This window comes from Serinus canaria, chromosome 1 (genome assembly GCF_022539315.1).
Source record: "Serinus canaria isolate serCan28SL12 chromosome 1, serCan2020, whole genome shotgun sequence".
In the NCBI taxonomy this organism is placed as follows: domain Eukaryota; kingdom Metazoa; phylum Chordata; class Aves; order Passeriformes; family Fringillidae; genus Serinus; species Serinus canaria.
Genome location: NC_066313.1, coordinates 108842276 through 108868815, shown reverse-complemented (window position 1 = coordinate 108868815; position 26540 = coordinate 108842276). Strand labels below are relative to the sequence as shown.

The 26540-nt window shown below is 39.1% G+C and overlaps 2 protein-coding genes across 2 annotated transcripts in view; both read left to right on the top strand.

Annotated features, from left to right (window-relative positions):
* Positions 1-8563, top strand: part of TRAPPC10 (trafficking protein particle complex subunit 10) — a 37675-nt gene extending 29112 nt beyond the window's left edge. The window contains exons 16-23 of the mRNA XM_009089592.4: positions 553-711; positions 1354-1583; positions 2153-2253; positions 2611-2737; positions 3446-3616; positions 4980-5157; positions 5527-5721; positions 6500-8563. Of these exons, the coding sequence (XP_009087840.1) occupies positions 553-711; positions 1354-1583; positions 2153-2253; positions 2611-2737; positions 3446-3616; positions 4980-5157; positions 5527-5721; positions 6500-6738 (1400 nt within the window). The 3' untranslated portion in view covers positions 6739-8563. The remainder of the gene's footprint in view (positions 1-552; positions 712-1353; positions 1584-2152; positions 2254-2610; positions 2738-3445; positions 3617-4979; positions 5158-5526; positions 5722-6499) is intronic.
* Positions 8564-10546: 1983 nt separating this feature from the next.
* On the top strand, positions 10547-26188 carry PWP2 (PWP2 small subunit processome component). Its single transcript, XM_009089593.4, has 21 exons — positions 10547-10634; positions 10746-10858; positions 11576-11670; positions 12009-12108; positions 12590-12733; positions 13150-13285; positions 13721-13941; positions 14410-14553; positions 15268-15338; positions 16062-16198; positions 17287-17435; positions 18050-18197; positions 19225-19375; positions 19729-19909; positions 20866-21013; positions 21929-22037; positions 22337-22402; positions 22564-22782; positions 23855-24005; positions 25070-25144; positions 25294-26188. The coding sequence occupies exons 1-21, from the start codon at positions 10617-10619 to the stop codon at positions 25451-25453; spliced, it is 2736 nt and encodes a 911-aa protein (XP_009087841.1). The 5' UTR covers positions 10547-10616; the 3' UTR covers positions 25454-26188.
* Positions 26189-26540: the final 352 nt, after the last annotated feature.

Sequence of the window (26540 nt, the reverse complement as noted above, 5' to 3'; positions counted from 1 at the left end):
AGATAATAGTGATTTGTTTTCAGGTTACTGAGTGTGGCAGCTGAGGAGTTAATATGAATTTTGTGCTGTCTTCCCAGGTTGCAGTGTGTGGCTAAGGAAAGGCAGGCATATTGGGCATATATCAAACTAGGGACCCCTGTGAAACTGATAGCTGTGATTCTGTGTGCACACTGGCACTCTTGTGCTGATCATGTAAATACAGCACGTGGGTATGACTGGAATCACAGGTGTGAAAATACAGAGCTGTCTGCAACCTGGAGAACTTCAAAAGCTTAGTAAATTCTTTGGGGTTATTGTATTTCACTGAAATCTCTGCTAGATAGACAGCTCATCTAAGCCATCCAAGATGCAGAGGGTGTGAGCTCTCAGGTTGCAACATGGAACATGTGGGTTCTCCACAAGTTGCATCTGAGCTGGGTTTAATGTGTCCCACAACACCAAAACCCCAGACTTGTAAGTTACCCCAGTGTGTGACCAACTGTCTGCTAACAAGGCTTAGTGCATTGTAACCACGTGCTGGAATCTGTTAACAATTCCTGCTCTGTCCTCCAGAAAGCCTTTTGGCTGGCATTCCCCAGAAGGTGAAGTTCACAGTGACCACGGGTCACTACAGCATGAAGAGTGGGGACACTCTGCAGCTGAGCAATGCCGATGCCATGCCCATCCTGTACCACCCTGAGAGCAAGGCTGTGATCTACTCCAACACCAGGGGTAAGCCAGGAACTGGAAAGGAATCATCTCTAAAAGGCTGACAAGTTCAGTCATCCTGAAGCTTTGTACTTAGAGCATTAAGAACACTGACACTGTTTGTCAATTGTCATTATTAAGAACAATTTTAGGGATTTACAACTTCAGTCTCAAATTTTTACCCTCAAAGTAATAGTATGAACTTTGACAAGCATAGTTTGACAATTTTACTTCCATTGATGAAATCCAGAAGGCACGTGAAACTGCTGCTTGTGTGTCCAAGGTTGCTTGAAGTGAAATAATGAGACTTAACAAGGTGCTTTCACTTTGTAAAAACTAGAGTAAGTGTTATATGATGGGCTAAAGTAGCTCTTTAGCTGGTTTGAAGTTTGTTGTTAAATTGTCCTCTCAGTTCTTTCCTGAACATTAGGAGCCTTTTATTACATGGAATGTGGTGGTTAACTTCCTGCAGTTAAAGAAGGATAGAGCATTACTCCTGGGAAGTTAAATATTTAACACACGCAGATTATAGCTGGTTTGAAGAGGTTACTGTGGAGTTTTTTTAACATGGTTTCTCATTGCTGTTTTGCAAACATTGCTAGGAAGTAGTTATGGCACCAGATACTTTTTAATATTTTCTTTTTATCCCATTCTACACATCTATAGAAAAGATTTCAGAGTCATCATTAAGGATTCAGTCTTCTGAGAAGATCACAAGCATCAGCTTGCCAGTGACCCCTGCTTACCATGTGATTGAATTCGAACTAGAAGTCATGTATTTGCCATCAGCCACAGAATCTGCAGTGGGGAAGGAAAATACTACAAATAAAGAAAATCACAGAAAGAACAAAGAGAAGCAGAAACAGGACAACTGCATGGCTACTGTTGATCAAAAAGTAAGATGTAGTTTAACTTTTTTACTATGAAATGTATTTGATTGCAAGGGTAAACACTTCACAAAATAGAAGTGGTAGTGAGGGGGAACTTGCTTGTTTGGAACTTATTTTCTTTCAAAAGACATACATGCAAAAATCATGCCAAATGTTAAAATGTAAAGCAATTGTAAGTGTAAGCAGAAATATACACTGTTGTTAATAAATTTCTTACAGCAGTTTATTTGATACTGACCTTTACCGGGGTAAAGTTGTCAGAGATGCCATTGGTGTCCTTTTTTTTCTTCTATTCCCCTTCCTTTTTTTATAGTCTTTAGAACTTGGTATGTCAGTTCCTGGAGGAAAAGCTGCTTTGAGATTTCATATCCCACTCACAGGCAAACAAAAACCTGTTCTTTTTTTCAGATTATATTTTACATACTGATTTTTAAAAAATGTTTATTTCTTCCTCTCCTGAATGCATTAGCTATAGACACTTATGAGAAAAGTTTCACTTAGAAAGGAGAAGAAAAGCAAAATCATTGTGCCAAAGACCACTGGAAATAAGAACTGTGTTCCTTTTTTTCCTTTAGGTGACCATTGATTGTCCTTGGTCGATTTACTCCACTATTATTGCATTAACATTCTGCATACCCTTTAATGCCAAGCATTCCTTGTTATCAGCTGGCAAACGGTAATGTACTCATTATTTATTTATTGTTTCTTTCTTATTACAAAATATGGAGCTGTATGAGGTTTCATAACTCTTATTTATTGCAGCTTTTTTTGTTTTTATATATATATAAGTTGGGCTTTTACTCTCTTCCCTGTGGAAGCTTGTGCATTTCCTTTCGTGTTCTTTCATGACAATAAAACAAATTTGTGGTTTTGGACATAAGACCACAGGATAAACCCAGTTATCCTGTTTGTGTGTAGTTCTTTGGTTTTGTTTATTGTGAAAGAGGATGTTTTACAGCCTTGTTTTATGGACATGGACTCTTCCAATGTAACTCTTCAGTTTTTATTGAAAAAATTGTGTCGCATTTTTCAGGAAATATGTTCAAGTCTGCGTACAGAATTTGTCAGAACTCTGTTTCCAGCTTTCAGACTACAGCCTAAAAAATTCTGCTGAGTGTACAGATTTGCAGCTGGTACCTCTCAACCCTGCATCTCAACAGGTAAAATTCACTTGCAGATTTATGCAATTCATTCATCTTATGCTTTTGCATAAGTTGCATAAGGTTGCGGTTTGTCATTGGGTTTTAGGAAAAAAAAAAGTCAGGTAGAGACAGATTTCCAATTGAATACAGCTGTAAACCAGTTCAGTTGGAGAAGTTTCTTACCACAGAATTATAGAATGGTTTGGGTTGGAAGGGCTTGTGAAGATGATCATGTTTCAACCCCCTGCCCTGGACTGGGGATTGAAACACCTTCCACTAGACCAGGATGATCAGAGCCCCATCCAACCTGGCCTTGAACACTTCCAGGGATGGGGTATCCACAAGTTCCCTGGGCAATCTTGAAGTTTCTTTCAGCCTTGTCTGAACATGTTAAATTGTTCATTCTCAGTGCCTATACTAATAATTTTGTTAAATTTGACTTTTGATTAAAATATTTTAAAATATGAAATTGAACTTCACTGAATGTGAAGTGTTTCCTCTTAAAACATTTGATTCTGACAGTGAAATGGATCCTTCCTTTTAAAAAGATGTGCATTGTGAAAAAGATTCACTGTTAGTCATTTTGTTCCATATTTCCCTAATGATTTATTGAGTTTGTTTCTGTAAACTGTACCAATGTCAGAACAGACAAACGTATTCATGTGTGCATTTCCTCTTCTTTCTCAGAGGAAGGAAGCAGCTAACACTCTAAACACTCTCTTTCAGGTCGTGTACAGTAAGCAATCAATATTCTTTGTATGGGAATTGAAGTGGACAAAAGAGCTTCCTCTCTCCTTGCAGTGCCTGTTTTCAGTCAGCTTTTGTCCAGCTACCTCTGAAGAACAGTCTCTTATCTTGAAGCCGTTCACTTACGAATTCCAAGTGGAAAATTTTTTTGTAAGTACTCTTCTAAGTTATAGGGTAGCATATCTTAACTGAATATGGTTTCCTAATAAGTGAAAAGGGAAAAACAAGAAATATATATCATGAGGTTGATACCTACTTAGGTTCATTGGAAAGTCATTTTGTGAGTCACAGAGCTGTTAGCCTGATGTGATGTAGTGGAATCATATCCTTGCCACAGAAATGTGGTGAGGGCTGTAACACTTGTGCTGAATTGTGTTCCATTTTTTACTGTATTTGCCTTCCTGGGTTGGTGCCATGGAGATTGTCTGCAGCTTACTGAGCTGCTTTTTCCCTGCTGGCTTAAGACTGTGCTCTCCAAAGCAAACTGCAATTTCCAGAATATCTTTGCTATTGAAAGCATCTGAGTAGTTTTTTGCAGTGCTTGAGATGAGCTCCTCTAATGAAATATTTAGGGTTCTTTAGGCCCCTGAAATATTCTTCTTCCCCTTTATGGACAAACTTTTTTTTTCCTTTGATCAGCTAGGAAACTCATAAGCTAGGTAGAATTCCTTTAATAGGAAGTTTTATCAACATTATTCAATCTCATCTCTAAACTCAGTGTTCCCCTTTGTGATTCTTGGGTAAAAAGCAGCATCATGAGAAGACTCTTGTTTTTTAAATCCTTTTGTCTGTTTTCAGTGTTTTCTACCTGCTTGTTGCAAACTGGCATTGAGCAACATTTCAGGTGTGTGTTTGCCTACTGCCATGTAACGAGCATTTTTGGCACCTCTATCAGCATCTTTTTGGAGTTTTTAAAGACCACTACCTGTGTGAAACAGTGGGGGTTTTCTGGTAGAAATTAAATTTTGTAGGAATTAAAAATCAGTTCTTTGATGTGGGCACTGTTATTCCAGGCACTATGACAGGAGGAGGGATGAAATAGTTCTGTATTACTCAGAATCTGAGTGATGTGTCTGTAAAGGGAGGAGCTAAAAAACTGATAAAAAATGTTTAAGTAGTAAGATTGGTGTCCATTTAGGAGCATTGAAAGGCTGTGTTAAAGTACAGAAGTGAAGGAAAAATTATATTTTCACTGCTGTTATCAAATATAGATTGACGCAAATTTGATTTGTTCTAGTGGAAGGTGTCTTTGCCCATGGCATGTGGGTTGGAACCAGATAATCTTTAAGTCCTTACTATTGCACAGCATTCCAGGATTTCATGTTCTATGATTTTATTAAACTGAGCAAGACAATGAAGTGAACATTACTTATAAGTGATTCTTCCATTAGGAAGATTTAACAGGATGTGTCTGTTAGTGTAAAGTTGGTACTGTACCCACTGTCCAGTTCAATTTAAACACAAATAAAACTCCCCTTTTTCCTTGATAACAGCACTGTTTTCTTCCTGACAGACATTGTACCATGTGAAAACTGAAATCTTCCCACCCTTGGATGCAGAGTACTGTAAAACAGGCTCACTCTGCTCCTTAGAGGTGTCCATCACCCGGCTTGTTGAGCTCTCTGAGGTTGACAGAGACGAAGCATTAACAGAATCAGATGGATATTGCACAACAAAACTTATGTATGAAGGTAAGACTATTTTTCTTAAGCATTTTAATAAATTTCCTCCTATTTTTTTCTTGACAATAACATTTGCCAGACTTGCTATGGCATAAATTCCTTTATTGTGGGTACAGCTGCTTAGTACAGCAGTTTTCATTTTGCTAAACTGGGAATATTTTATTTTCCTCACATTAATCTGCCTTCCAGTGGAGTAGAAATGTTCTTCAGACTGGATGGATACATGCTTGAGCCCCAACTGTGGTCCCTTCTGTGTAGGGCTGTTTTCTTACCTTGCACAGCTCTTCACACATAAGAGCTGGTGGGCTTTTAGATGTTGCTAAAATGCAGATTTTCAAAGTGCTCTAAAACTATAGTGTTTTCTCTTTATTCTTGCAGTTGTTGACAACAGTAGTAACTGGGCAGTCTGTGGAAAAAGCTCTGGAGTGATTTCTATGCCTGTAGCACCTCGAGCAACTCACAAAGTGCACATGGAAGTGATGCCACTGTTTGCTGGGCATCTGCCTTTCCCTGATGTCAGATTGTTTAAATACCTCCCTCACCATTCTGCTCACTCCATGCAGCTTGATGCTGGTAAGGCCAGTTTGAGCACGTGGCTACTTACAGAAATTACTCTGCTTTTCCTGTGTTCTTGTGTAAAGAGAAAAGCAAAGCAAGAAATACACTGACAATCTATGGACCAGGTACTCACAGGTGTCTTTGCTACCTTCACTCACAGTCCTAAACTGAGCTTGCTCTAAGGGGAACTTTGAATTTGGGTTGTCACCTAAATCTCTGAGGAGCGATAATAAATGCACTGTTCTCTTATATTTCCTTTAAATATTAGTATGTAAATCAGTTGTCACTGGATTTATAATCAAGTGAAAACTGTTTGATAACCCTCTAATCCTGCAGTTCCATTTTCTCTAAATGGTGTGTGTCTTCATTAGCTTTGAGACATTTTCAAGGGATTAAATGTGAAATAAAAGAACTGCTGAAAATGTGGGCCATTCAGTTAGATGCAGAGTTTAAATTACCACAGCTATGTAGAGTATTTATCTGTACTGAGTAGTCCCAGAGCTGCAGTGAAAATTCACTCACAGAAGCAACATATCTTTTGTCAATGGACTGCCAGTGTGCATCCTTCTAGCTTGTGACAAGTGTGAGGTCATGCTATTGAAATTTTCCTTCTAAACCAGTATAATTCACTCTGTTACATCTGGAGCTGGCCAAAAGTGTGCACATACTGTTACCTCAGCAGAGATGACCAATAACTGTGAACATGTGTTAAGCTGACTGTCAGAGCTCTGAAATTACCTTTTAGACTTAGTTAGTAGAATTAAGCTCTATTTTTTCCTTTGTTTTCAAACAGATAGCTGGATTGAAAACGATAACCTATCTGTGGACAAGAATGTGGATGAGCAGGCTGACAGCAGCAGCATCAGGAGCAGGGGGAGCCTGCATTCCACAGCCAGTGGGGAGCACAAGGGTCTGCCCATGCCCCGGCTCCAGCCCTTCTCCCCAGGCCAGGTCTTCAACAGCAGCACAGGGATGCAAATCCTGGTCATTCCCAGCAAGGACGACCATGTTCTGGAGGTCAACGTCACGTGACAGCTCGGAGTGGAGACCAGGAACCCCTTAGGAACTGGATTTGAAAGCACTTTATGGGATAATGACCTGCTCAGTCCTCGTTGCAACATAACTCCAAGGAGACCTGTGGCACCCCGCGTGTACTGGCCATGGAAGCACCAGACAATTGTATCAATTTAAATGTACAGTGAGGCTTGTGTCAGCTAGTTTATATTGCCACTTTAGTATGTTTTGTGTCAGCTATTGGGTTTTCTTCCTGCAGTCACATCCCTGCATCACAACAACCAACACAGGGCAACAAAAAGCAAAAAATCCAAATCTTTGGACCACTTCTTTATTTTTGTTGGGCAGCTGAGAGATTTATTTCATGCTTCCTACATATTTAGAATGTAGAGTTGGATGATGTAATTATCCAAATCTTGAATTTTTATGTAATAATTTACAGGCTTTTCCACACATGTGCCAGAAACATAATGGAGCATACAACAACACATTCACTGGTGTAACAATTGCTTTTCTGGTTTGCTTTTATTTTGTTTGTTTGATCATTGTTAATTCCTGCCATTGCAATTTTATATTAAACTTCCATCATTTGCATACTTAGATGCATGGAAGAGCTACTGCTATAAACAATCTTAACTGAACAAAATTCCTTAATTTTCTGAGGCTTTCTCCTTCACAGAGTAGACACTGTGATGTCACATATTATATGATTTTTTTTTTCAGGGGGTGGGCTTTGGGTTATCCTCTTGCATATTTCTTACCAAAGAAAGATATTGATAGAATTTAATAATAAATTATTTGGCTTATTGAGTTCCCGGATTAATTTCTTTTATTACCATTTCCAAGTGGCTTGGTTTGCTGCCCCAATTTTTAAGTTGGGGCAAAAATTTCAGTATGATGTGATACTTGAACAGTCAACCTTTCATCATAAAGGCTTAGTGTAATTATTACTGATTAGAGGCCAGACTTGTGCATTCATGATGAAAGAAGGAGGTTGGTTTGATACAGGAAAGCTTGCAGATGTAGAATAATCGTGAAGCAAAGTTAAAACATGTAACTTAAAGAATTTCATTATTTATATCTGAAATGTAAATACAAAAAATGTAAAAAAAAAAAAGTGTAATTTTTGTGAATGTTGCAAATTCACCTGTGACTGGAAAAATTACAACTTCTTCTGATGTCCTGCTTCTGATATTGAAACTTGTGCATTTAATGTGAGAATGACCTTTTCTACTTGCAGATCTATAATGGTGCGTTGTCAACAGACTCCACAGAGGAAACAGTCCCATGTCAAACACTTGTCAGCAAAACTAAAGTGAGGAGCTGCTCATTAGACAAACTCATTGTTATTATTTTCTTTTCTTCTGCTAAATTACAAAGGGGAAATAAAAAACAAACCCTCTTTCCAAAAAGAACCACAAATAAGTTGAAAAATGAATAGGCACCCTGCACTGGTCTAAGCATTTTACTTTAATTTTATTTTTTATTTAAAAATTCTAATTAGATGTATAAAGTAGACCTGCTAGCTGAAAATGTTCTTATTATGCATCTTCTTTCTGTGAAGGAATGCCCTTTCTCTGTGGAAATCATACCATTTTATTCTGGATAAAACCCAAAGCATCATTTAGTGCGAATGACTGCTGGGATTCTTTGACTGGAAAAGGTAACAAGTTAGTGACTTTGACACTGCAGGTATTATTAATTCCATTTTCATGGTTTGCTATTAAATCATTTTTCACATTGTTCTGTAATATACTGTTAGATTAAACACATTGTACTAAGATTGTTTAATGAAATTGTAAGCGTTACAGTTCTAAATATACATGTTTTAAAAAGAAATCAACTTCTCTGCTGCTGTGAATTGTTTGGTCTGGAGGAGTGATTGCTTCATGTTTTAACCAAAGCTGCTTTTGTCTGTCAAAAATCAGATTTATTACCTGGTGTGCAATTACGTAGACATTGATTTGTTATTTCAGAGTTGCACAAGCCTGGAGTCTCCACAGTATCCCACAAATCCAGCACACCCCTCCAGATTATTCCTGCTGTCATTTATACACAGAAATTCAGTGTTGGCCACCCCCCACTTACAGCCCCTCTATTATGAATGGTTAATAATTTCCACAAAAATTGTGTAACCCCAGCTGATTTTTATGCGTCCTTCAGGGAAGGGTCTAGGTGGTCAGGTAGATCAGATACTATTATAATAATTTTAGTATTATAATAATAAAAACTTGGTTTTAATAATTATCATTATAATATTATTAATTATTATAATAATCATATAATCAGTTATGGGATACCTGGACCTGAGTCTTTTGCCAAGTTAGCAGCCTATGCATAAGACAAATTCATATCTTGATTTACTGCATCCTTAAAGCTCACTACTACCAGGATATCCATAACTAAGGGACACTGCTCTCTGTACCAAGGATTAATTCTCCTTCCTTGCTGATTAGGCTTGGAAGTATACAAAGATCAGCCATCAAAGAACATCCTGACTTAAGTAAATTTTGATATATTCCATATTTTGCCACACTAACCCCTGTGAGTGATTATCCAAGGACCCAGCTGAAGGAGCATAGACAGTAAGGATTTCATGGATTGCTAAGCCTCAAACAACAATAACCATTCAAATGGGAAATACCAAGGTAGGGCTGCAGCTTTCAGGTGCCAGTTTTGCTGTTCAGGTCCACGGTGCCCACACAAGCCCCAGTGTGGGTGCAGAAGAGGGGTCATGGAGCAGGTACATCCAAGAGAGGGAGGGGGATTGAGACCACCAAGGACCCCAAAGCAGCCCCTGACACCTTCTGAAACTCCCTCTGTAGGTGCTGCGTGCCCCAGTCTTGTGTCAGACATGAAGAATTCCCTTCCTGGGGAGGGATCTGGGTGTTCCAGTGCTAATCTGACTGTACATAACCCCAGAAACTTTTTGGTTTATGGGCCCCCATCCCCAAAGGATCGAGACTGTGACCATCTCTCTGACCAAGGGACATCAAAATGCCAACACTCAAGTCTCATCACGAGATCCATGGGTGGTGTTATATTTCCACTATCTACTCTTACCCATTCCTTCCCTTTCTTTCTTTTCCTCCCGTATTTTCTTTGTGATATTTTTACACTTTTATTGCAAAGAATCAAACTGGCCACCACCAAGCATCCTTTCCACTGCAATAAAACTGCTTTAAAAGAAACCTCTCACATCTATACACTCGGCATTCAGTGTTGTTGCACTCTAATTACAGAATCACAGAATAGTCAGGGTTGGAGTGACCTCGGATCAGCCAGTCCACCTCCTGCCAAGGCAGGGTCACCCAGAGCAGTGACACACAGCACATCCAGGTGGGTCTGCAATGTCTCCAGAGAGGGAACTCTGTGTCCTCCCTGGGCAACTGTTCCAGAGCTCTGCCACCTTCAATATTAACAAATTCTTCCTCATGTCGAGTTGAAACTCCTTGTGTTTTATTTTACAGCCACTGCTCCTCATTCTGAGGCTGGCCACCACCGAAAAGAGTCCGGCACCATCCTCTGAAACCCACCTAGGATATATTTACATGGACTGCTGACGTCTCTCAGCCCTCTCTTCTCCAGAATAAACAGGCTCAGCTCTCACAGTCACTCCAAGGCATTTACTAAAAAGTAAAAATACCGTAATATAGTTACTAAAAAGAACCAGAGCTCAACTGGTGGGAAGCTGGGGAGGGCCCAGAGCGGCGGAGGGTGCCGATGGGGAAGGGCACACAGGGCGGTGCCACAGCCCGGGAGCGGCGGCCTGTAGCAGCCGTCTCTCTCCCTTTCCCCTCCCTTTCCCCTCCCTCTCTCCTCCCTTCCTTCCCTTCCCCTCGTTCCCGCCCCTCGGTGCCGCAGTTCCGCGGTCCCGCTCCCCACGTGTGGCCGCCATGCGCTTCGCGTACCGGGTGAGCGCGGGCCGGGGGGCAGCCCCCGATCCCCGGCATCATCTCCCCATCACCTTCCCCCGATCCCCCTCTCCGCAGCCCCTCTAACCCTGCCCTTTCCTGCCCCCGCAGTTCTCCGGCCTGCTGGGCACCGTGTATCGCCGCGGCAACCTCAGCTTCACCCGCGATGGCAACTCCCTGCTCAGCCCCGTCGGCAACAGGATCTCCCTCTTCGACCTCAAGAAGTGAGAGCGGCGAGGGGCGGGGAGGGCCTGGCGCTGCCAGCGCGGGGGTTTCGGGGGGAATAAAGCTCTGAGGACGTTTTGGAGCCCGACCCACGGGGCTCTCCGGGATGCTCGGCCTCCCAAAATATCCTGCAAAGCGTCTGCTGTAGCATTCAAAGATAGAAGCCTGCCTAGTGGAGTAGCTGTCTCGGTGTTGTGCGGGAACACCCGTGTGGAGAATAGCAGAGGGATTACGTAAAGGTGTATTTCAGAAGGAAAAAAAAATAAAAGGGAAGATAGATTTGTGTTTGATTTAGTTGTATGGTTTCTTTGCGTACTTCTGTCTTGTGTATAGTAAGGATTAGAGCATCATCAGCCTTCCCTGTGTGCCAGAGTTGTGATCGATGCTCCCTGTGCCTGTGTTCCAGTCAGGAGCCTGGAATTATAATTCTGTTGTGTAGAATTACAGACCATCCTGGAGCCTGGAATTATAATTCTGTTCTGTCGAAATTCAGACCATCCTGGACTGGAATGATTATCGTGTCCAACTCCTGGCCCTGCACAGAACAACCCACCTAGTTGGTGCTCATGGGGTTGTGACAGCTAAACAAAGTTGTTGGGGTTTTACATTTAATTTTGTCTATGGCCTTAAACAGAGGTACCAAACTATATTTCACTGACACTGATGTTCTTCCTGCATTCCTGTCCCCATTTTACTGTTCTGTGTTTTTGTTGCAGTAACAAGTGTGAGACGTTGCCCTTGGCTACACGGCTCAATATTGTGTGCGTGGGGCTCTCTCCAGATGGAAGCCTTGCCATTCTAATTGATGAAGGTACTTGCTCAAAGAGACATCTGTTTTGTAAAATAATTCAGTAAAAATGCAGCCTTGAGAGGAGGAAATCTGTTGGGTATTCAGCCTTAACACCAAATTCGAAGTAGTCTGCTTTAGAAATTGCATTATAATTTTTGGGTAAGGTGTCTTTATTTACAGAACTTAAAAATAACTTGCGTGCCTCATAATTTGGACTGTATTTTTTTAAATTTAATAATATTAAGCATACTGTCTTGAAAAGCTTTCCCCCCTCCTCTTTAAGAAAAGAAGGTTTGCTAGGATTATGGTTTCTTTGGGAACTCACTTATTCTCATGATCCTTTTTTTCTGCCCTTGCAGAGGGAGCTGCCTTGCTTGTGAGTTTGATTGGGAAATGTGTGATACATCAGTTTTATTTTCACAAGCCAGTTCACAGTGTCAGCTTTTCCCCTGATGGCAAGTAAGTAAAGAGTGCATGCTTCAGAACAAAACAGCAGGAATTGCCCCATAAACTAGTTGTGATTATGGAGTCATCCTAACCAATCTGGGAATGTTTCCTATTCATGAGTGAGGGGAGATCTTGAGCTGATCAGGGTCACTTTGTAAAATTGAGAGAGGAAGAAAAGAAGGAAAGCAAAGCCTTGGAAATAGAATATCCTGGTTTGAGTGTTTGAATTTTCCTTCTGTTTTGGGGCTTTGAGAATAAGAATTTCATTTTTCAACTTCAGTGATTTTACTGAAGGTTTTCTCTTTTATAATGCTTAAGTTGGGGGATAATATCAATCTGCAAATACTTTGTTTTTTGTTCCAAAGCTATCATTTTTTAATTGTTTCAGTAGTGCAGGAACCTCTTTATTATTGTATTGCAGTCTGTACTGAGCAGTTGTTTGCTTTATCAGCTTTGTGTGCAATTATGTCTTTTTCCCCCCTTCTTATGCCAGGAAATTTGTGGTTACAAAAGACAATCTTGCTTACCTGTACCATGCTCCTGGGAAGAAAAGAGAATTTAATGCATTTGTTCTGGACAAAACCTACTATGGCCCATATGATGAAACAACTTGTATTGACTGGACTGATGATTCCAAGTGAGTTGTTAAACTGAAGCAATGTTTACCTGCACGTCTTGATATTTATATGCACATTGCAGTCTCATTTGCTTTCCTTTGAAGTGTTGTACTAGCTTTAGAAGTTCTGTCTTTAATTAAAAAATGCAATTAGGCAGACCAGAAAGTATAAAAAATGGGAATCAATAGTGGATTCTTGCTTGAAAATGCATAGTAATTCATAAAAGGAATTATATATTCATACCTAGGAATGTGAGCAGGATTGACCTTTTGAATGTGTTTTAGCCCCTTCTACCTCTGCTACAGTCACCAAGCACAGTTTACAACACTTGTTTGTAAAATTAAAGTGTTGACTGATGGATTTGAGCTCAGAACATTCTCCACCCAGGGAAGAGTTTTGCAGTCCAGTGCTCTAATTTTCTATTTTTCTTTTGCAGGTGCTTTGCAGTGGGGAGCAAGGACATGTCTACGTGGGTGTTTGGAGCAGAACGATGGGCAAACCTAATCTACTACTCTCTTGGAGGCCATAAGGATGTCATAGTTGCCTGTTTTTTTGAAGAGAACAGCCTAGATGTATGTATAATCACACAACACACTTGAATTGTAATATTAAGACAGTGGAAACAGAACCTTATCTTTAGGTGACTGTTTTGACGATATCTCAGAATTTAGAAAACACAGAAGCGTCTCTTGATTGCTCTGCCATAATTATGTGTTTAAATTTGCTCACCCAAAACATTATGGTTTTAAATATGAAAAAATGATGTAGCTTAGCTGTAATGCTGACTGGTTATCAAGTTGCCTTTGGTCCTTGCAAAATTTTTCTGAGGGCAGGTAAATAATTCACCAGTTCTCAGGACAAGTAAAACTCCCACTTCAAAGCACCTTGGATTCTATCCTGAGACTAGAATGCACACTTGCTAACCCTTCTGCAGGTCCATATTCATATTTTTGCAGAGCACAGAGCGTGGATTTTGGACAATAATAATTTGTGTGTTTGTATTCTAGCTGTACACAATTAGCCAGGATGCAGCTCTGTGTGTGTGGCAGTGTGACACTGAGCTGGATGGTTTGAAGCCCATGCCCCCTAAAGATGCAGCAAAGGAAAAGAAGGCAGAAGAAGATGATGAAGAGCTGCTTGAAGAGCCCAAGGGTGAAGAAATTCATGGGAAAGCTGATCCAAGTGAGCAAGACACTAGAAATAAAGTTAAATATTCACGTGTTGCAAAGTAAGTGGTTTTCAGTTATCAAAAATCAAAGTTGTGATGGGGATTTATTGTACTGGTTTTTTTTAAATCTGTTATAACTTATAAAGCAGTATCAAACTATCCAGGATTTAGAAATTTACTGCAGAATCCCATTTTAAGTAGTTCTAGTAGAACTCCTGTCTGTCTTACCCTGGTTATATGAGGGGCACTGCCTTTCACCTTCAGAATAACAAGTGTAATTTTAACAATATAAGAAATAGTGACTCATGGTATGCTGTTGTTTGGAACTCAGAAATTGTAAATGGTATCTTTACTACAGCACCCTCTCTAAGTCTGGAGGGTTTGGTTTCATGCCAAAAAGGGTTGGTTGACTTCAGGAGATGACATAAAGGTGGCTCCTTAGCCTCTTTGGTGAGCTGCTTGGAGATGCAGCTCTAACAACATCCTGTTCTTCAGCATTCACCTTTTTTCTTGTTTCTTGGGTGCCAGGTATTTTTTCAATAAAGAAGGAGATTTTAATAACCTGACAGCTGCAGCCTATCACAAGAAAACACACCTTTTAGTCACTGGTTTTGCCTCTGGAGTCTTTCACCTCCATGAGCTTCCAGATTTCAATCTGATCCACTCCTTGAGGTGAGCCATGGGGTTGTCACTTTATTTGGTTTGGTTTTTGTGGGGGAAGGGAATAGGTTTTTTTTGCAGGGGTTTTATGTTTGTTTGATTGAGAACACATCATGTTAAGGAGTGAAGGATGAAGAAAAAAGAGCACAAAAACTTTAAAACATGACTGTCTGTTTAATACTGTAATTTCTGAAAAGGCAGAACCATAAATTTATGTAATAAATGCCATATAATTCCATTACTTATTCTGGAAAAGTGCGGCCTGAGTAAGAAAAGTACTCAGGAGTTCCTGGTTGTTCGCTAGACTTCTTTAACTCTGTCCATTTTAATATTTTCAGTTTCTTTGTAGAAAATATTAGCTGGAAAGTTCTGCATATGTAAAATTATCTGTAAATTGTGTCTAAATTGAGAAATCAGATCAGATTCTTTTCCATAACTCCACAAGTTCCATGTGCAAAAAAGCCCCTGTTTTATTTTCTTAAACTTGGGTAGTTTTACTCTGTTGGCAAATACGTCTTTGGGATGCAGATATTCTGCCTTCATTCTGAATAAGGAATGTTTGATGGTTTGGAGTGGAACAAAGGAATGAATTTTGTGGGTTTTGATGTTACAGTGGTACAGAAGTTCAGTAAAACAATCAAACAACTTGCTTGAGCAGCGTTAATAAATATTAGACTTGAAGTTTTATCACACAAGTTTGTTTATTGGTTAATTTTTTTACTTCAGTATTTCAGACCAAAGGATAGCTTCTATTTCTATCAACTGCACTGGTGACTGGATTGCCTTTGGATGTTCAGGTTTGTCAGATTATTTTTTTGGTCTGTATTCATGGGAAAAATAAGGAATGTAGTGGGCATGAGGCCCAAATTCCTCTTGCTAGTTTGACTCCAGATGTTAAATAATTGATACTCTTATATCTGTGGTGTCTAGCTATAGTAAAAAAAATATCACTAATGAATGTCCCACAGAATTCTGATGATCCAGGAAAGTATTTTGCTCATACAGGGAAAAATACATATTTTATTTAGGAAAGCTCATAACAGAGTTAGGGAGAGCCCAGATCCCTCGTAGTTAATTTCTGCTTTTATTCTGAGCTGTTCTCTCTTTCTTTGCCACATGTCACTGTTGGCATTTTACAAACCTGCCTGGATGTTCCAGCATTCCCACCCTGTCCATAATGGTTTGCATGAAACCCAAAATTTTACTCTTGTATGCAGCCCTGCTTTTCTTTTCAGTTTATTTATCAACTGGTTGATAGCATTACTGTTGAAGTATTGAAAACATTATTCCAAGTAACAGCTTGTGGAGGAAATATTTTGGGGAAATTGCCTTGAAGTTAGAAAAGGAAAAAGCTCTTATTAGGACTGAAAGATGCAGAATTCAACCTGTCTGCATTAATCTTTGGTTTGGGGTGTTTTTTTTTTTTTTTCTTGACATTGCTTGCCCCACTGTGTGTTTTGTGGCTTGCATTTGCAGGGTCCCTGTGTTGGTGCCTGTGGTTAATCCTGCTGTTCTTACAGGTCTGGGTCAGCTCCTGGTGTGGGAGTGGCAGAGCGAGTCCTACGTGCTGAAGCAGCAGGGCCATTTCAACAGCATGGTTTCCTTGGCATATTCTCCAGATGGACAGTACATAGTAACTGGAGGGGAAGATGGCAAAGTAAGTGAGGCAGTATTGCTGGAATGTGAATTTTAATAATGTTCTAAGCAGCTTGACTTTCCATTCTATGTAGAAACCTCTGTTACTGTAATTGATACATATTTTTATTACTATAAAGTCATACATTTTTATCCTCTCTTTCCATAAATGTTTTGATTTTTCTCTCTAGAGTATATATATTTTGCTTTGTTACTACCTGTGGCTGTAAATTGCATCACTTATGCTTTCTAGCAGGTGATTTTTTAATTACTGCAGGTCCCATCACCATAAATGCAAAAATAACTAATTCATCAATGTTAATTTATTTATGGTCTCATGATATCTTGGGATGAATGAATTTCAGCCACACAACTTCTTGCCCTTTTAATAATTGTTTTTTGATATGAAATTAATTTCAAATTATTTATGCAAGTGCCATTTTTTTTTGTTAAAATGTGCCATTCCAGAAGCTTGTTATTTAAGAGAAAAATTAACTTCTCATGGATGACTTGCATTAAAATTATAGGCTGTGTGTACAGGTACTTTTATTTTAAAAGGTATTTTGCCACAATGTCTTGATACATAAATGGGACAAGAGTAGTAGCTGATGTCCTGTTAAAACTTAAATGTCAGAAAAAGATCTGCCACTTCGTGGTTTCTGCCATTCAGGATGAAAATGGGCCAAAACTGAGAAGTCTCAAACTGCAGAAAGCTAAACGCATAACATTTTTGTTCAGGGAAAAAAACCGTAACAGCTGGAATATCATCTCAGTTGTAACTTCTGTAATGACTTTAGAGTTGGTTTCGAATTTGACACCTGTCTTATTTGACAGTATAAGTTTGGAAGCTCAGAATGCTCACCAAGTGTTACTTTCCTTTATTAACTTTGTTTCAACATTGTCTGTGTCCACTTAGATTTTTATGTTGCAAATATGTCTTAAGAGGTTTAATGATAAGGTGTCGCTTCTTGAGTGCTATTGCTGAAAGTCTTTTATGCTGTTGCAGAGTTCTATAATTAGGCTGTCTTTACTCTGTTGCTGCCTTACTCTTATTTTCTCTCTTTACTGATGATGGAGATTCTAAGAAGTCTTTTCTTGTCTGTCCTGCAGGTGAAAGTGTGGAACACTTCAAGCAGCTTTTGTTTTGTCACCTTTACAGAACACAACAGTGGTGTAACTGCTGTAACTTTCACTTCCACTGGTTATGTTGTCCTGAGTGCTTCCCTGGATGGAACAGTGCGTGCCTTTGATCTGCACAGGTAACTCTGCATGAAAGCTTTCATGTCTCATTTAGTCCTCAGCTTTCACACTCCCCCCAAAATACAGCAAATTGCTGATTGCTTGTTTGAAGTCTCATTAAGGTGAGCAGCACTGCCTTACTGGTTTTTGGTTCAGCCTTTGATTTAAATTTAGATAGTTATTAGGAATGCTCTTACTCCATCCAGTTTCTGTGAAGAAAATTCTGGAAGAATTTTCCTCAGAGAAGCTGGAAATACAGGAAAATCATTGTCTGGCTTTACTCACATGGGGAGAAGGCACTTGCCTAACAACACTTTCCACAGTGTAATACAGCTGTGCACAGAGCTGGGTGGGTAAACAAGCCCATGTTTCTAAAAATTTGACAATGCTATTTAATAGAAGAAAGCTCCTCAGAGTATTTTTGTCTCCTACTTCTGCAGAGTTTTTCATACTTCTTTTGGATCTTGCAGTCATGCTGAGGCATCGCATCTAATTTTATACAAAGAATATTTTTTCTGTACATAGCTTAGAAGTCTTTACAAAACAAATGAACTCCTTTTGTAAATAAACTTGTTAAACACACATTTAAATCTATGTAAAGTGTTCTCAAAATTTATTTTCACCTCCTCAACAGGTACCGGAATTTCCGTACCTTTACCTCTCCACGACCAAGTCAGTTCTCCTGTTTAGCTGTGGACTCCAGTGGTGAGATTGTGGCAGCTGGTTCCCAGGATTCCTTTGAAATATTCATCTGGTCAATGCAGAGTGGGAGGCTGCTGGATGTAAGGACCCAGAGTGTTGGGAGGGCTTGAATTTAACCCTGTGTGGAGTGTGGTGATACTCAGCAACTTTGGGTTTAGTAGGGGGGGTCAGTACAACATTAAGTGTTTTGTTATAATTATGTTCAAAACTTGGAGCTACACTGCGTTGCTCTCAGCATATTTTTTTTTTTTAATTTATTGGATGGAGCTCACCCTGAATTTGTGTGGGAAATAGTTGTTAAAATTTCTGAGTAATGAGCTCTTTCTAGTGATGAAGTAACAGCAGTGTTGCTGAGCTAACACATGGGCATGAAAGTCTTTTCCTCCTTGTTCAGAGATGTTATTTTCCACATATTTTCTGCAGGTAATAGTTGCTGTATTAAGACTGATACAGATTTCATTAAGGGTTTTGGTGGAGCAGAGCAGGGGCGTGATTTTTCAATGATTTTTTCAATTCTTAAGCATTCCTGTACATCTTGTACAAGTAGAAGAGCTCAGTGACTCACGTATTTAATTTGGCACAGCTATGGAATACAGATCACTTCAGTAACTCAGGATGTACTTGACTAGATCTCCAGAGTTTTGAGTTTAGTTTCTTTCTTTGATGTTTTTTTGGAGGAGTAGGACCTCCATGAAATGAAAATCTCTGTTACTCTTATTCTCAATTTTTTATTTTTGTTTTTATTCTGAAGTGTTCAGCTGCAGGAGATAGTGAATTCTCAGAACAATGACTTGGTTTTTCACAATTGGTCTTACTGTTTTGAAAGGAGGGAGGAAAATGGCACACTGCATCCCTAAAGTGTGTGCATAGAAGTGGTTGTAGATGCCTATATAGTGGTAAAACTTCAGGGATTTTTTTTAAAACTTGTGAAAATAAAAAGTTGAGAATCACTGGTGTTTATCATGGCCTGTGTCCAAAAGTGATCTCAAATGTGTGTGGACAAGTCAGGCATGGTTTATTTGCTGTATCTGGAGTTTACTGAATGCAGACTACACAGATTTCAGTTTCTTTCACCTAATTCCAGGTTATTCTTTCTTCTCTTCTTAGGTCTTAGCAGGTCATGAGGGGCCCATCAGCAGCTTGTCCTTTAATCCAATGAAGTGTGTTCTAGCCAGTGCCTCTTGGGATAAGACTGTAAAATTATGGGATATGTTGGACAGCTGGAGAACTAAGGAGACATTAATAATTAACTCAGATGGTAATTTTTGTTTCATTTCTCATCTTTTATCAAATATAAAAGTAATATAGAAAATATGTTAATAACAACAGAACATGTCAAATACAGAGAGACTCATTCATGGAAATGGAAATCAGAAGTTCAGATACTTCACTCTTGTACATGGTTAACAGTGCAATAAATACTTTAATTCTAACTTAGCATTATAATTAGCTAAACATTTGTATATTGTCCACAGGAAAAAGTACAGTCATACTTTTACTTTTTGCTCTTAAACTTTTTCTAATAGCTGAGATAAGATCCTAGAAAAATTAAGGGTGTTTTCTTAGAAAAGTATCTGAGTGCATTTTTAACTATTGTTAATTTCTTTGCAGTTCTTGTTGTTGCCTTCCGTCCCGATGGCAGGGAGCTGGCAGTTGCTGCTTTGAATGGCCAGATAACATTTTGGGATCATGACAATGCAGTGCAGACTGGCTCCATTGAGGGCAGGCACGATCTGCAGATGGGGAGGAAGGAGCTGGATAAAATAACTGCCAAGCAGGCAGCCAAGGGCAAGTACGTCCAGGGGGCTGCAGTGACAGGAGTGTGCCATGCTGGCTTCCTTTTGAGTTGTTTTTCATTTGTTTTCTACATGAAGATTGCAGAGTGCATCTACTGTTCAGATGTTCCTGATTCTGGTGTTGGATGTTAAAAGCCTGCCTGACATGTAGATGCTTCCCTTTTGTAGTTGGCTGTGTTCTCTCACTGATCAGCATCATTCTGAGCATGTGTTCTTTCTCATCTGTTAGGAACCTGGGTAGCCAACATAATATTAAGCTTCTCAGGCCAAGGTGTTAATTTGCTATGGGTGAGGTTTTTTAGTAGATATCTTTCTTCAGAAATACTAGTGTACAACCATTAGTATGTAGAAACTATTATAATTTTTTAAAGAAGGTAGTTAAAGTATGGGGTTTATTACCTGTGGCTATGCATGTGAAATGATGTTTAAAAGCCAGTTGAATTTGTGTGCTCTCAGAAAGTATATCAAAGAAATGTTTTATTCTCTTTCTTCCCTTTTTTTTCCCATATTGCTTTCACTCAAAATAAAAAAAAAAAAACAAAACAAAACCCAATAACTTTTTGGAAAAAAGTTTGGGAAAAAACCAGTATTTTTTGCTGGTGAGCTCTCAACCATGTCGTTCAAACATGCCATGGCATTGGTTTTTCTGTAGCTCTTCTGAATGTTTTTTAGTGTCATGCATAATGTAGTTGAGAGCTCATTGACTGAGCTATGACTCAGGTTCAGAAGTATGGAAGTATTTCATAAAGCTGTTGAAGTTCTACATTGTCTGTGATTCACAGTAAAGCACCAAATGCTTTGTAGTAAAGGTGTGTGTGAAGTACATACTGTGTGAATGAAGATCTCCACTTTTACCATGGAGTGATTATTTTCTGAGTCTTTACATTGTATTCATATCTTTTAGCTCAGATGTGAAAGTGAAAATAAACTGTTTTCCCTTTTTCTTTACCAGATCTTTTACAACTCTGTGCTATTCAGCAGATGGTCAGTCTATTCTGGCAGGTGGATTGTCAAAATTTGTCTGTATATATAATGTCAAGGAACAGATTCTTATGAAAAAATTCGAAATTTCATGCAACCATTCTTTAGATGCAATGGAGGTACGTAAACACAGGAATCTTTTTAAAATTTTCTCACCCCCACATGACTTTGGTTTTGATATAACATCTCATTAAGAGTCATTCATGAATGTTTTTTAAAGAATGGGTTTATTTTTGTGCAGGAGAGGGGAAGGAAATATTCCTCTTGGAACAGAATGAATTCCTGAAACTCTTTCCAGCTTTTTATTGTGCTTGTGTTGAATGGGCAGAACTCTCAAGCATACTGAGTTAGTTGGCACTAGACTTAAAATGGAAGTGAAAATTTAAATTACCAACCTTTTGTACTAAGCTAACTCCCCAGGTGTCAGTTTGTGTTAGCAAAGAAATGAAGGATTTTTTTTTGTGGACACAGAACAACATCACTGACCTTTATAAACTCTGTTTCTGAATATTGCCAAATGCCAAATTAAATTTCTTCAAAAGTAAAGTGAATTATGAAAAACATCAGAAGGAAAAAAAAATTCTAGTAGCCGTTTTCGCCATCCCCTTACCAGGAAGAATGAGTATTGTTCATGTCAGGCTGTATCTGACTGTGGTTCCAAGTATCCTTTGTCAGCAGTGGTCTGTGAGCTGGTGTAGCTCAACATCTGCCTTGAAAGAAAGTTAACAAGCTGAAACAGGATCCTGAAGGGGATGGATATTCAGAAAGAGGGACCAGGGAGGTCCCTGAAATCTCACTTACATTGTGAAGTCCCTAAAATCTCATTTGCAGTGTTCTGACCACACAGCCCTTGCATTAGCACAATACAGTTATGCGACCTGCAGGACAGAAAGAGTAGGGCTGCAGCTGAGGAAGCAAACAGTGCATGTCTGGAGTAGAACAAAGTTATAATAATGTGAAAGCACAGTCTAAGCTGAGCTCTGCTGTTTGAGAAGAGATTCAGTGCAGTGAATGGAACTTGCATGTTTTTCCAGGAGTACTTAGATCGTAGAAAAATGACTGAATTTGGCAGCATGGCTCTGATTGATGAAGGCGGTGGAGGTGACGAAGGTGTTGCCATCCCTCTTCCTGGAGTAAAAAGAGGTATGGCTTTGGCTTTTCTCTCTTTGTTTCTACTTTTATGTGCACTGGAACCTTTGACACAGGTAAGAAGGGTTTGACTTGTTTAGCTCAATTTTAACATCAGGATTACAAAATTTGGTCCCACCACTTAAGCTGTAGGATCTCTTGAACATAGACTGTGCCTTCCTTACGCAGTCTTTAATTCTGCCAGGTTTTACCATGCTGCACATTATTTAATGGTAACATCATAATCAGGAGTTGGTAATTAGACTTTGAACTTGTGGTGAATCTGTTAAATCACTTCCAAATATCTCTTTTAGGTGACATGAGCTATCGACACTTTAAACCAGAAATAAGGGTGACTTGTGTGCGATTCTGTCCTACAGGTTAGTATCAACAGTTTATTTAGGATTTTTTTTTATTCCATATAAAGAATGGAATTTCCATTTCCATGTGAAAGAATAGAGTACTGGAGGGTTATCCTTACTCTTCTGTTTCCATTCTGGAACACCGCTCTTTGTTGTTAAATATTGTTATTTTCTTTTAGGACGAAGCTGGGCAGCCACCACCACAGAGGGCCTCCTGCTCTATTCACTGGACTCCGGGCTAATTTTTGATCCTTTTGAGCTGGATATTGATGTCACACCCAGCAATATCCACAAAACACTGAGTCAGAAGGAATATACTGTGGCTATTGTCATGGCCTTCAAGCTGAATGAAAAGAAATTAATTCAGGAGGTGATAGAGGCTGTCCCTAGCAGTGAAGGTGAGTGGATCTGCCATGAAACTGGGCTGAGCTAGCTGTAAACAGATGTGTGCAAGCCAAAACAAGTTGGGGTGTAAAAGTAGACTTTTTAGTGTTAATTTATGTTTTAATTTTACCCATCTACTTCATGCTCATTTAGTGACTTGTCAGCATGGAATTTGATCAGGCCTAGAGGTGCAGACAGAGTTTTTGGATTTCTGGGAAGCAGCTGATATTGGAGGGGCACATCAAGTTTAACCTGAGTTAGTTCTATGTATGTGTGGTGAAGACCATTACCAGGAGCAAGGATGTAATCATTAGGAAAGTGATGAATCTTGTCTGTTGAGCACTTGTGGCACTACATCAGGAGTACTGTGCCTGGTTCTTGGACTGACAGCACAAGACATTGATGCTCCAGAACATCTGGTGGAGAGCTTGGAAAATGATTGGAAGGCCAGAGTACAACTGAGGAGAGGCTGTTGTAATCCACTGTTAACAGGATGATTGTGTGCCTCTTTCTTAAGCAAAACCTCTTTTTGAGAGTGGGTTATATATAATGAGGTCATTTAGTTATATTTAAGATTAGTTTGGATGCTTCTAAATAGTGTTTCTTTATGCTGTGCTGTTGCTGACAACATTCAGACATTTCCTGTGTGGGCAGGTGACTTTGCTGTCTTTTCAAGTATCACTGCCTCTGATTGTTGTGTATAACTAGTTCCACCATGTACAGAAATTTGGGTGAAGTCAGGAGCAGCAACAAAAAAGTCTCTTACTTTAGAAAGAGGAGAAAAGGGTGGAAGTAAAAATTCTGAAGAGCTGCTGAGGAGAGTACTCTGCTAGGAGAAAGAACTTGGAAAGGGAGGAGTTAATTTCATGCTTTTAAATACAGTAGTGTTTGGAAGATTCAAAGGAGGAACATCTGTCCTCTGAGAGATTGTGGTACTGTACCCTGAAATACAGCACTAAATACCCACCACTTGCCAAAATGCTGCTTTCTTCTCCTTCCCCCTATGTTTTCCTGTGGTCTCTTTCATGTTATTCCACATAGTAACTCTACTGAATGTTAATGGGTTTTTTTTTCCTTTTTGCACAGTTGATGTTGTCTGCTCATCACTGCCAGACCTGTATGTGGAGAAGTTACTGGAGTTCCTGGCCTCAGCATTTGAGACCTCTTGTCACTTGGAGTTCTATCTTATTTGGGCTCATAAGTTGCTTATGCTGCATGGACAGAAGCTGAAAACAAGGTGAGATCCTGTGAAAGTCAAAATGCTGACAAGGATATTAAAATTAAAAACCTGTCAGTTTAAGGCTTTTACCTAACATTTACTGACATTCTGGATAATGCACTACAATTAGAACACTTCGGTTTTACAACTTCTCTATGATAAAAGTTACAGTTTGGACTTGATCTTAAAGGTCTAAAAAGATTCTAAAAAGTGTGTGTGGCAGAATTAGAATATGTTACTGGATTTGTGAAGATACATTGCAGAAACATTTTTCAAATGCAACAGGTAAAACTTGCTTGAATTCCTTAGACAATAACTGCAGAATGATTTCAAGAGTGACAGCAAGATTTTGGCAGTTGTGTTTTTAAACATTTATGCATCTTAAATGTAACTGAAAGGTGATGTGCAGGTATTGATTGCATTTTTACAGACCTAGCTGGTAGTACTCTGCCTTCCTACATAGTACTTCAGAACTACACAGATCTGGTCTGTGAATGATATTCAGCCCATCCCTAATATGGAATTTTTAGACCTCTAGGAACAAAACCAGGCAAATTTACAAATTTAAAATGGGCTAAATGAAAGGTAATCTGAGAAGGAGTCCTGCAATTTAAAAAACAGTGCATTGTGTACCTCTTCCCTTGCTTCAACATGGATATTAATGTTTTAGTTACTGAAATGACTGGAACAAACTCTCCTTTGTTTCTGCTAAAGTAGAAGAGGGCAATTTAAAACGAACTCCCCCTTGTTCAGAAAGTTTTGTAGTATCTGAAAGGAACTGTCATTGCTGCAGCAAGCAGAATTAGCTCTTCAAGATGCAGTTGGACATAAGAAAAAATATTTCTCACAATATATTACTTGTACTTGTATATTACTTGTATATATTACATTGCTTGTGTAATGATTACACTTGTACTGAGTGTAGTCATTGTGGGCAGAGTCTAAATCAGAGATTAGGATTATCTTAAAAAGTTGGCATTGAAGTTGGCATGCTTGTTAGACTCTTGAGGGTATAGACAAGTTCTAGATTTCCATATGTAAACATGAACTGCACTGCAAATTGCATGTTTTCTCCATCCAAGGTCAGTGAAGCTGCTCCCTGTGATTCAGTTCCTCCAGAAGAGCATCCAGCGTCACTTTGAAGATGTTTCAAAACTGTATGTATTGTTACACTTGAAAGTCCAAATCAAAAACCTGGAGTGATTTGGGGGATGGCAGTGTGCTGTTAAAACTTTTGAGACAGCCTTCTTTTAGAGTTGTTTTTATTTTAGGAGGGAAAACAACGTTTTCCTATTTATTTTTACAGCTGTGAGTGGAACATTTACAACATCAAATACGCCTTGGCCATTTCCCAGCAGCGGGGCATGAAACGTCCAGCAGAGGAAACACCAGGAGATGAAGAAGAATTGGATTCTGACAGTGATTATCTTATGCAAGAAGCTCATAAGGATAATTTGAGTTCCTAATTGCTCCTTGTGAGAGGGAGAAAACCTCAGACAGTATTTTATGCAGTGGTATTCACTGAGAATGAGTGGCCCTCATAGTGGCATCAGTTCCTAACAGTGTGATGGAGTTCTCTGGGAGGTAGTGATGGAAATGTGGGATATGCCATGGATGGCACTTGGCCTATTTCCTGTACCATTTGGCTATAAGCTGGACAGCACTGATCTCTTGATTAACTGATTTATATTTTTTTAAACCGGATTTCAAGTAAGAAAACAAAAAAGTGTTCTAGGGAAGTTAGAAGTACAACTGGAAGTATTCTTCATTAAAAATACCTTGCACATTAACTATTGTGAATTTTATAGTGCAGGCTTGTCCTACACTCAATTCTGAATTTTAAAAAGGATAGAAAAAATTTTTTAATTGGAAATGTACTGGTCTCAACATGTTTTAAATGTTCTTTTACGTGGATTTAATATGTACATATTTCTGGAACACTGTTTTCTTAGTTCTGTAACCTCCAAACCTGATGAGATTTCAATTATGAGGGAAAATGAGGACCCATCGCAGCAGCAGTTGGAGAAAATTCATGGGGCTTTACAGCTTGTGTCAAGGTTTGCTTGACAGCTGTGAGATACTGTAGTGAAAATTTGTTTGGACATTACCAACTCAATAATGTAACTTAAACTGTAAGAGAATGTGTTACAAATGTAATGGCTTCTTGGATTTTTTGATTAAAAAAAAAATTCTTTTTTTGATGAAGGCCCTTTTGTGTCTTTTTTAAAATGTTGCTTATTAACACATTAAAACCTGAAACTTTTGATTCCCTCTGTTTTTGTGAATTGATGGGAGAATTGGGTAATAAGAGCAGGGACCTGAATACAAAGAATTGTGTTTGTCCTTGTAGTACTTTGAAGCCATATGCTGAAGGAGCTTTTAATGAAGATACTACAAATATTACCAATGATCCAGAACTGATTTTCTCAGCATATTCTGCTCTTCTGAATTTGTTTTATGGGGTTTTAAATATTAAAGGTAACTGCCATGAGGTCTCCCCTCTGTCTCCTCCAGCTGAACAGACCAAGTGCTCTCCACATGCCTTCTCCTCAA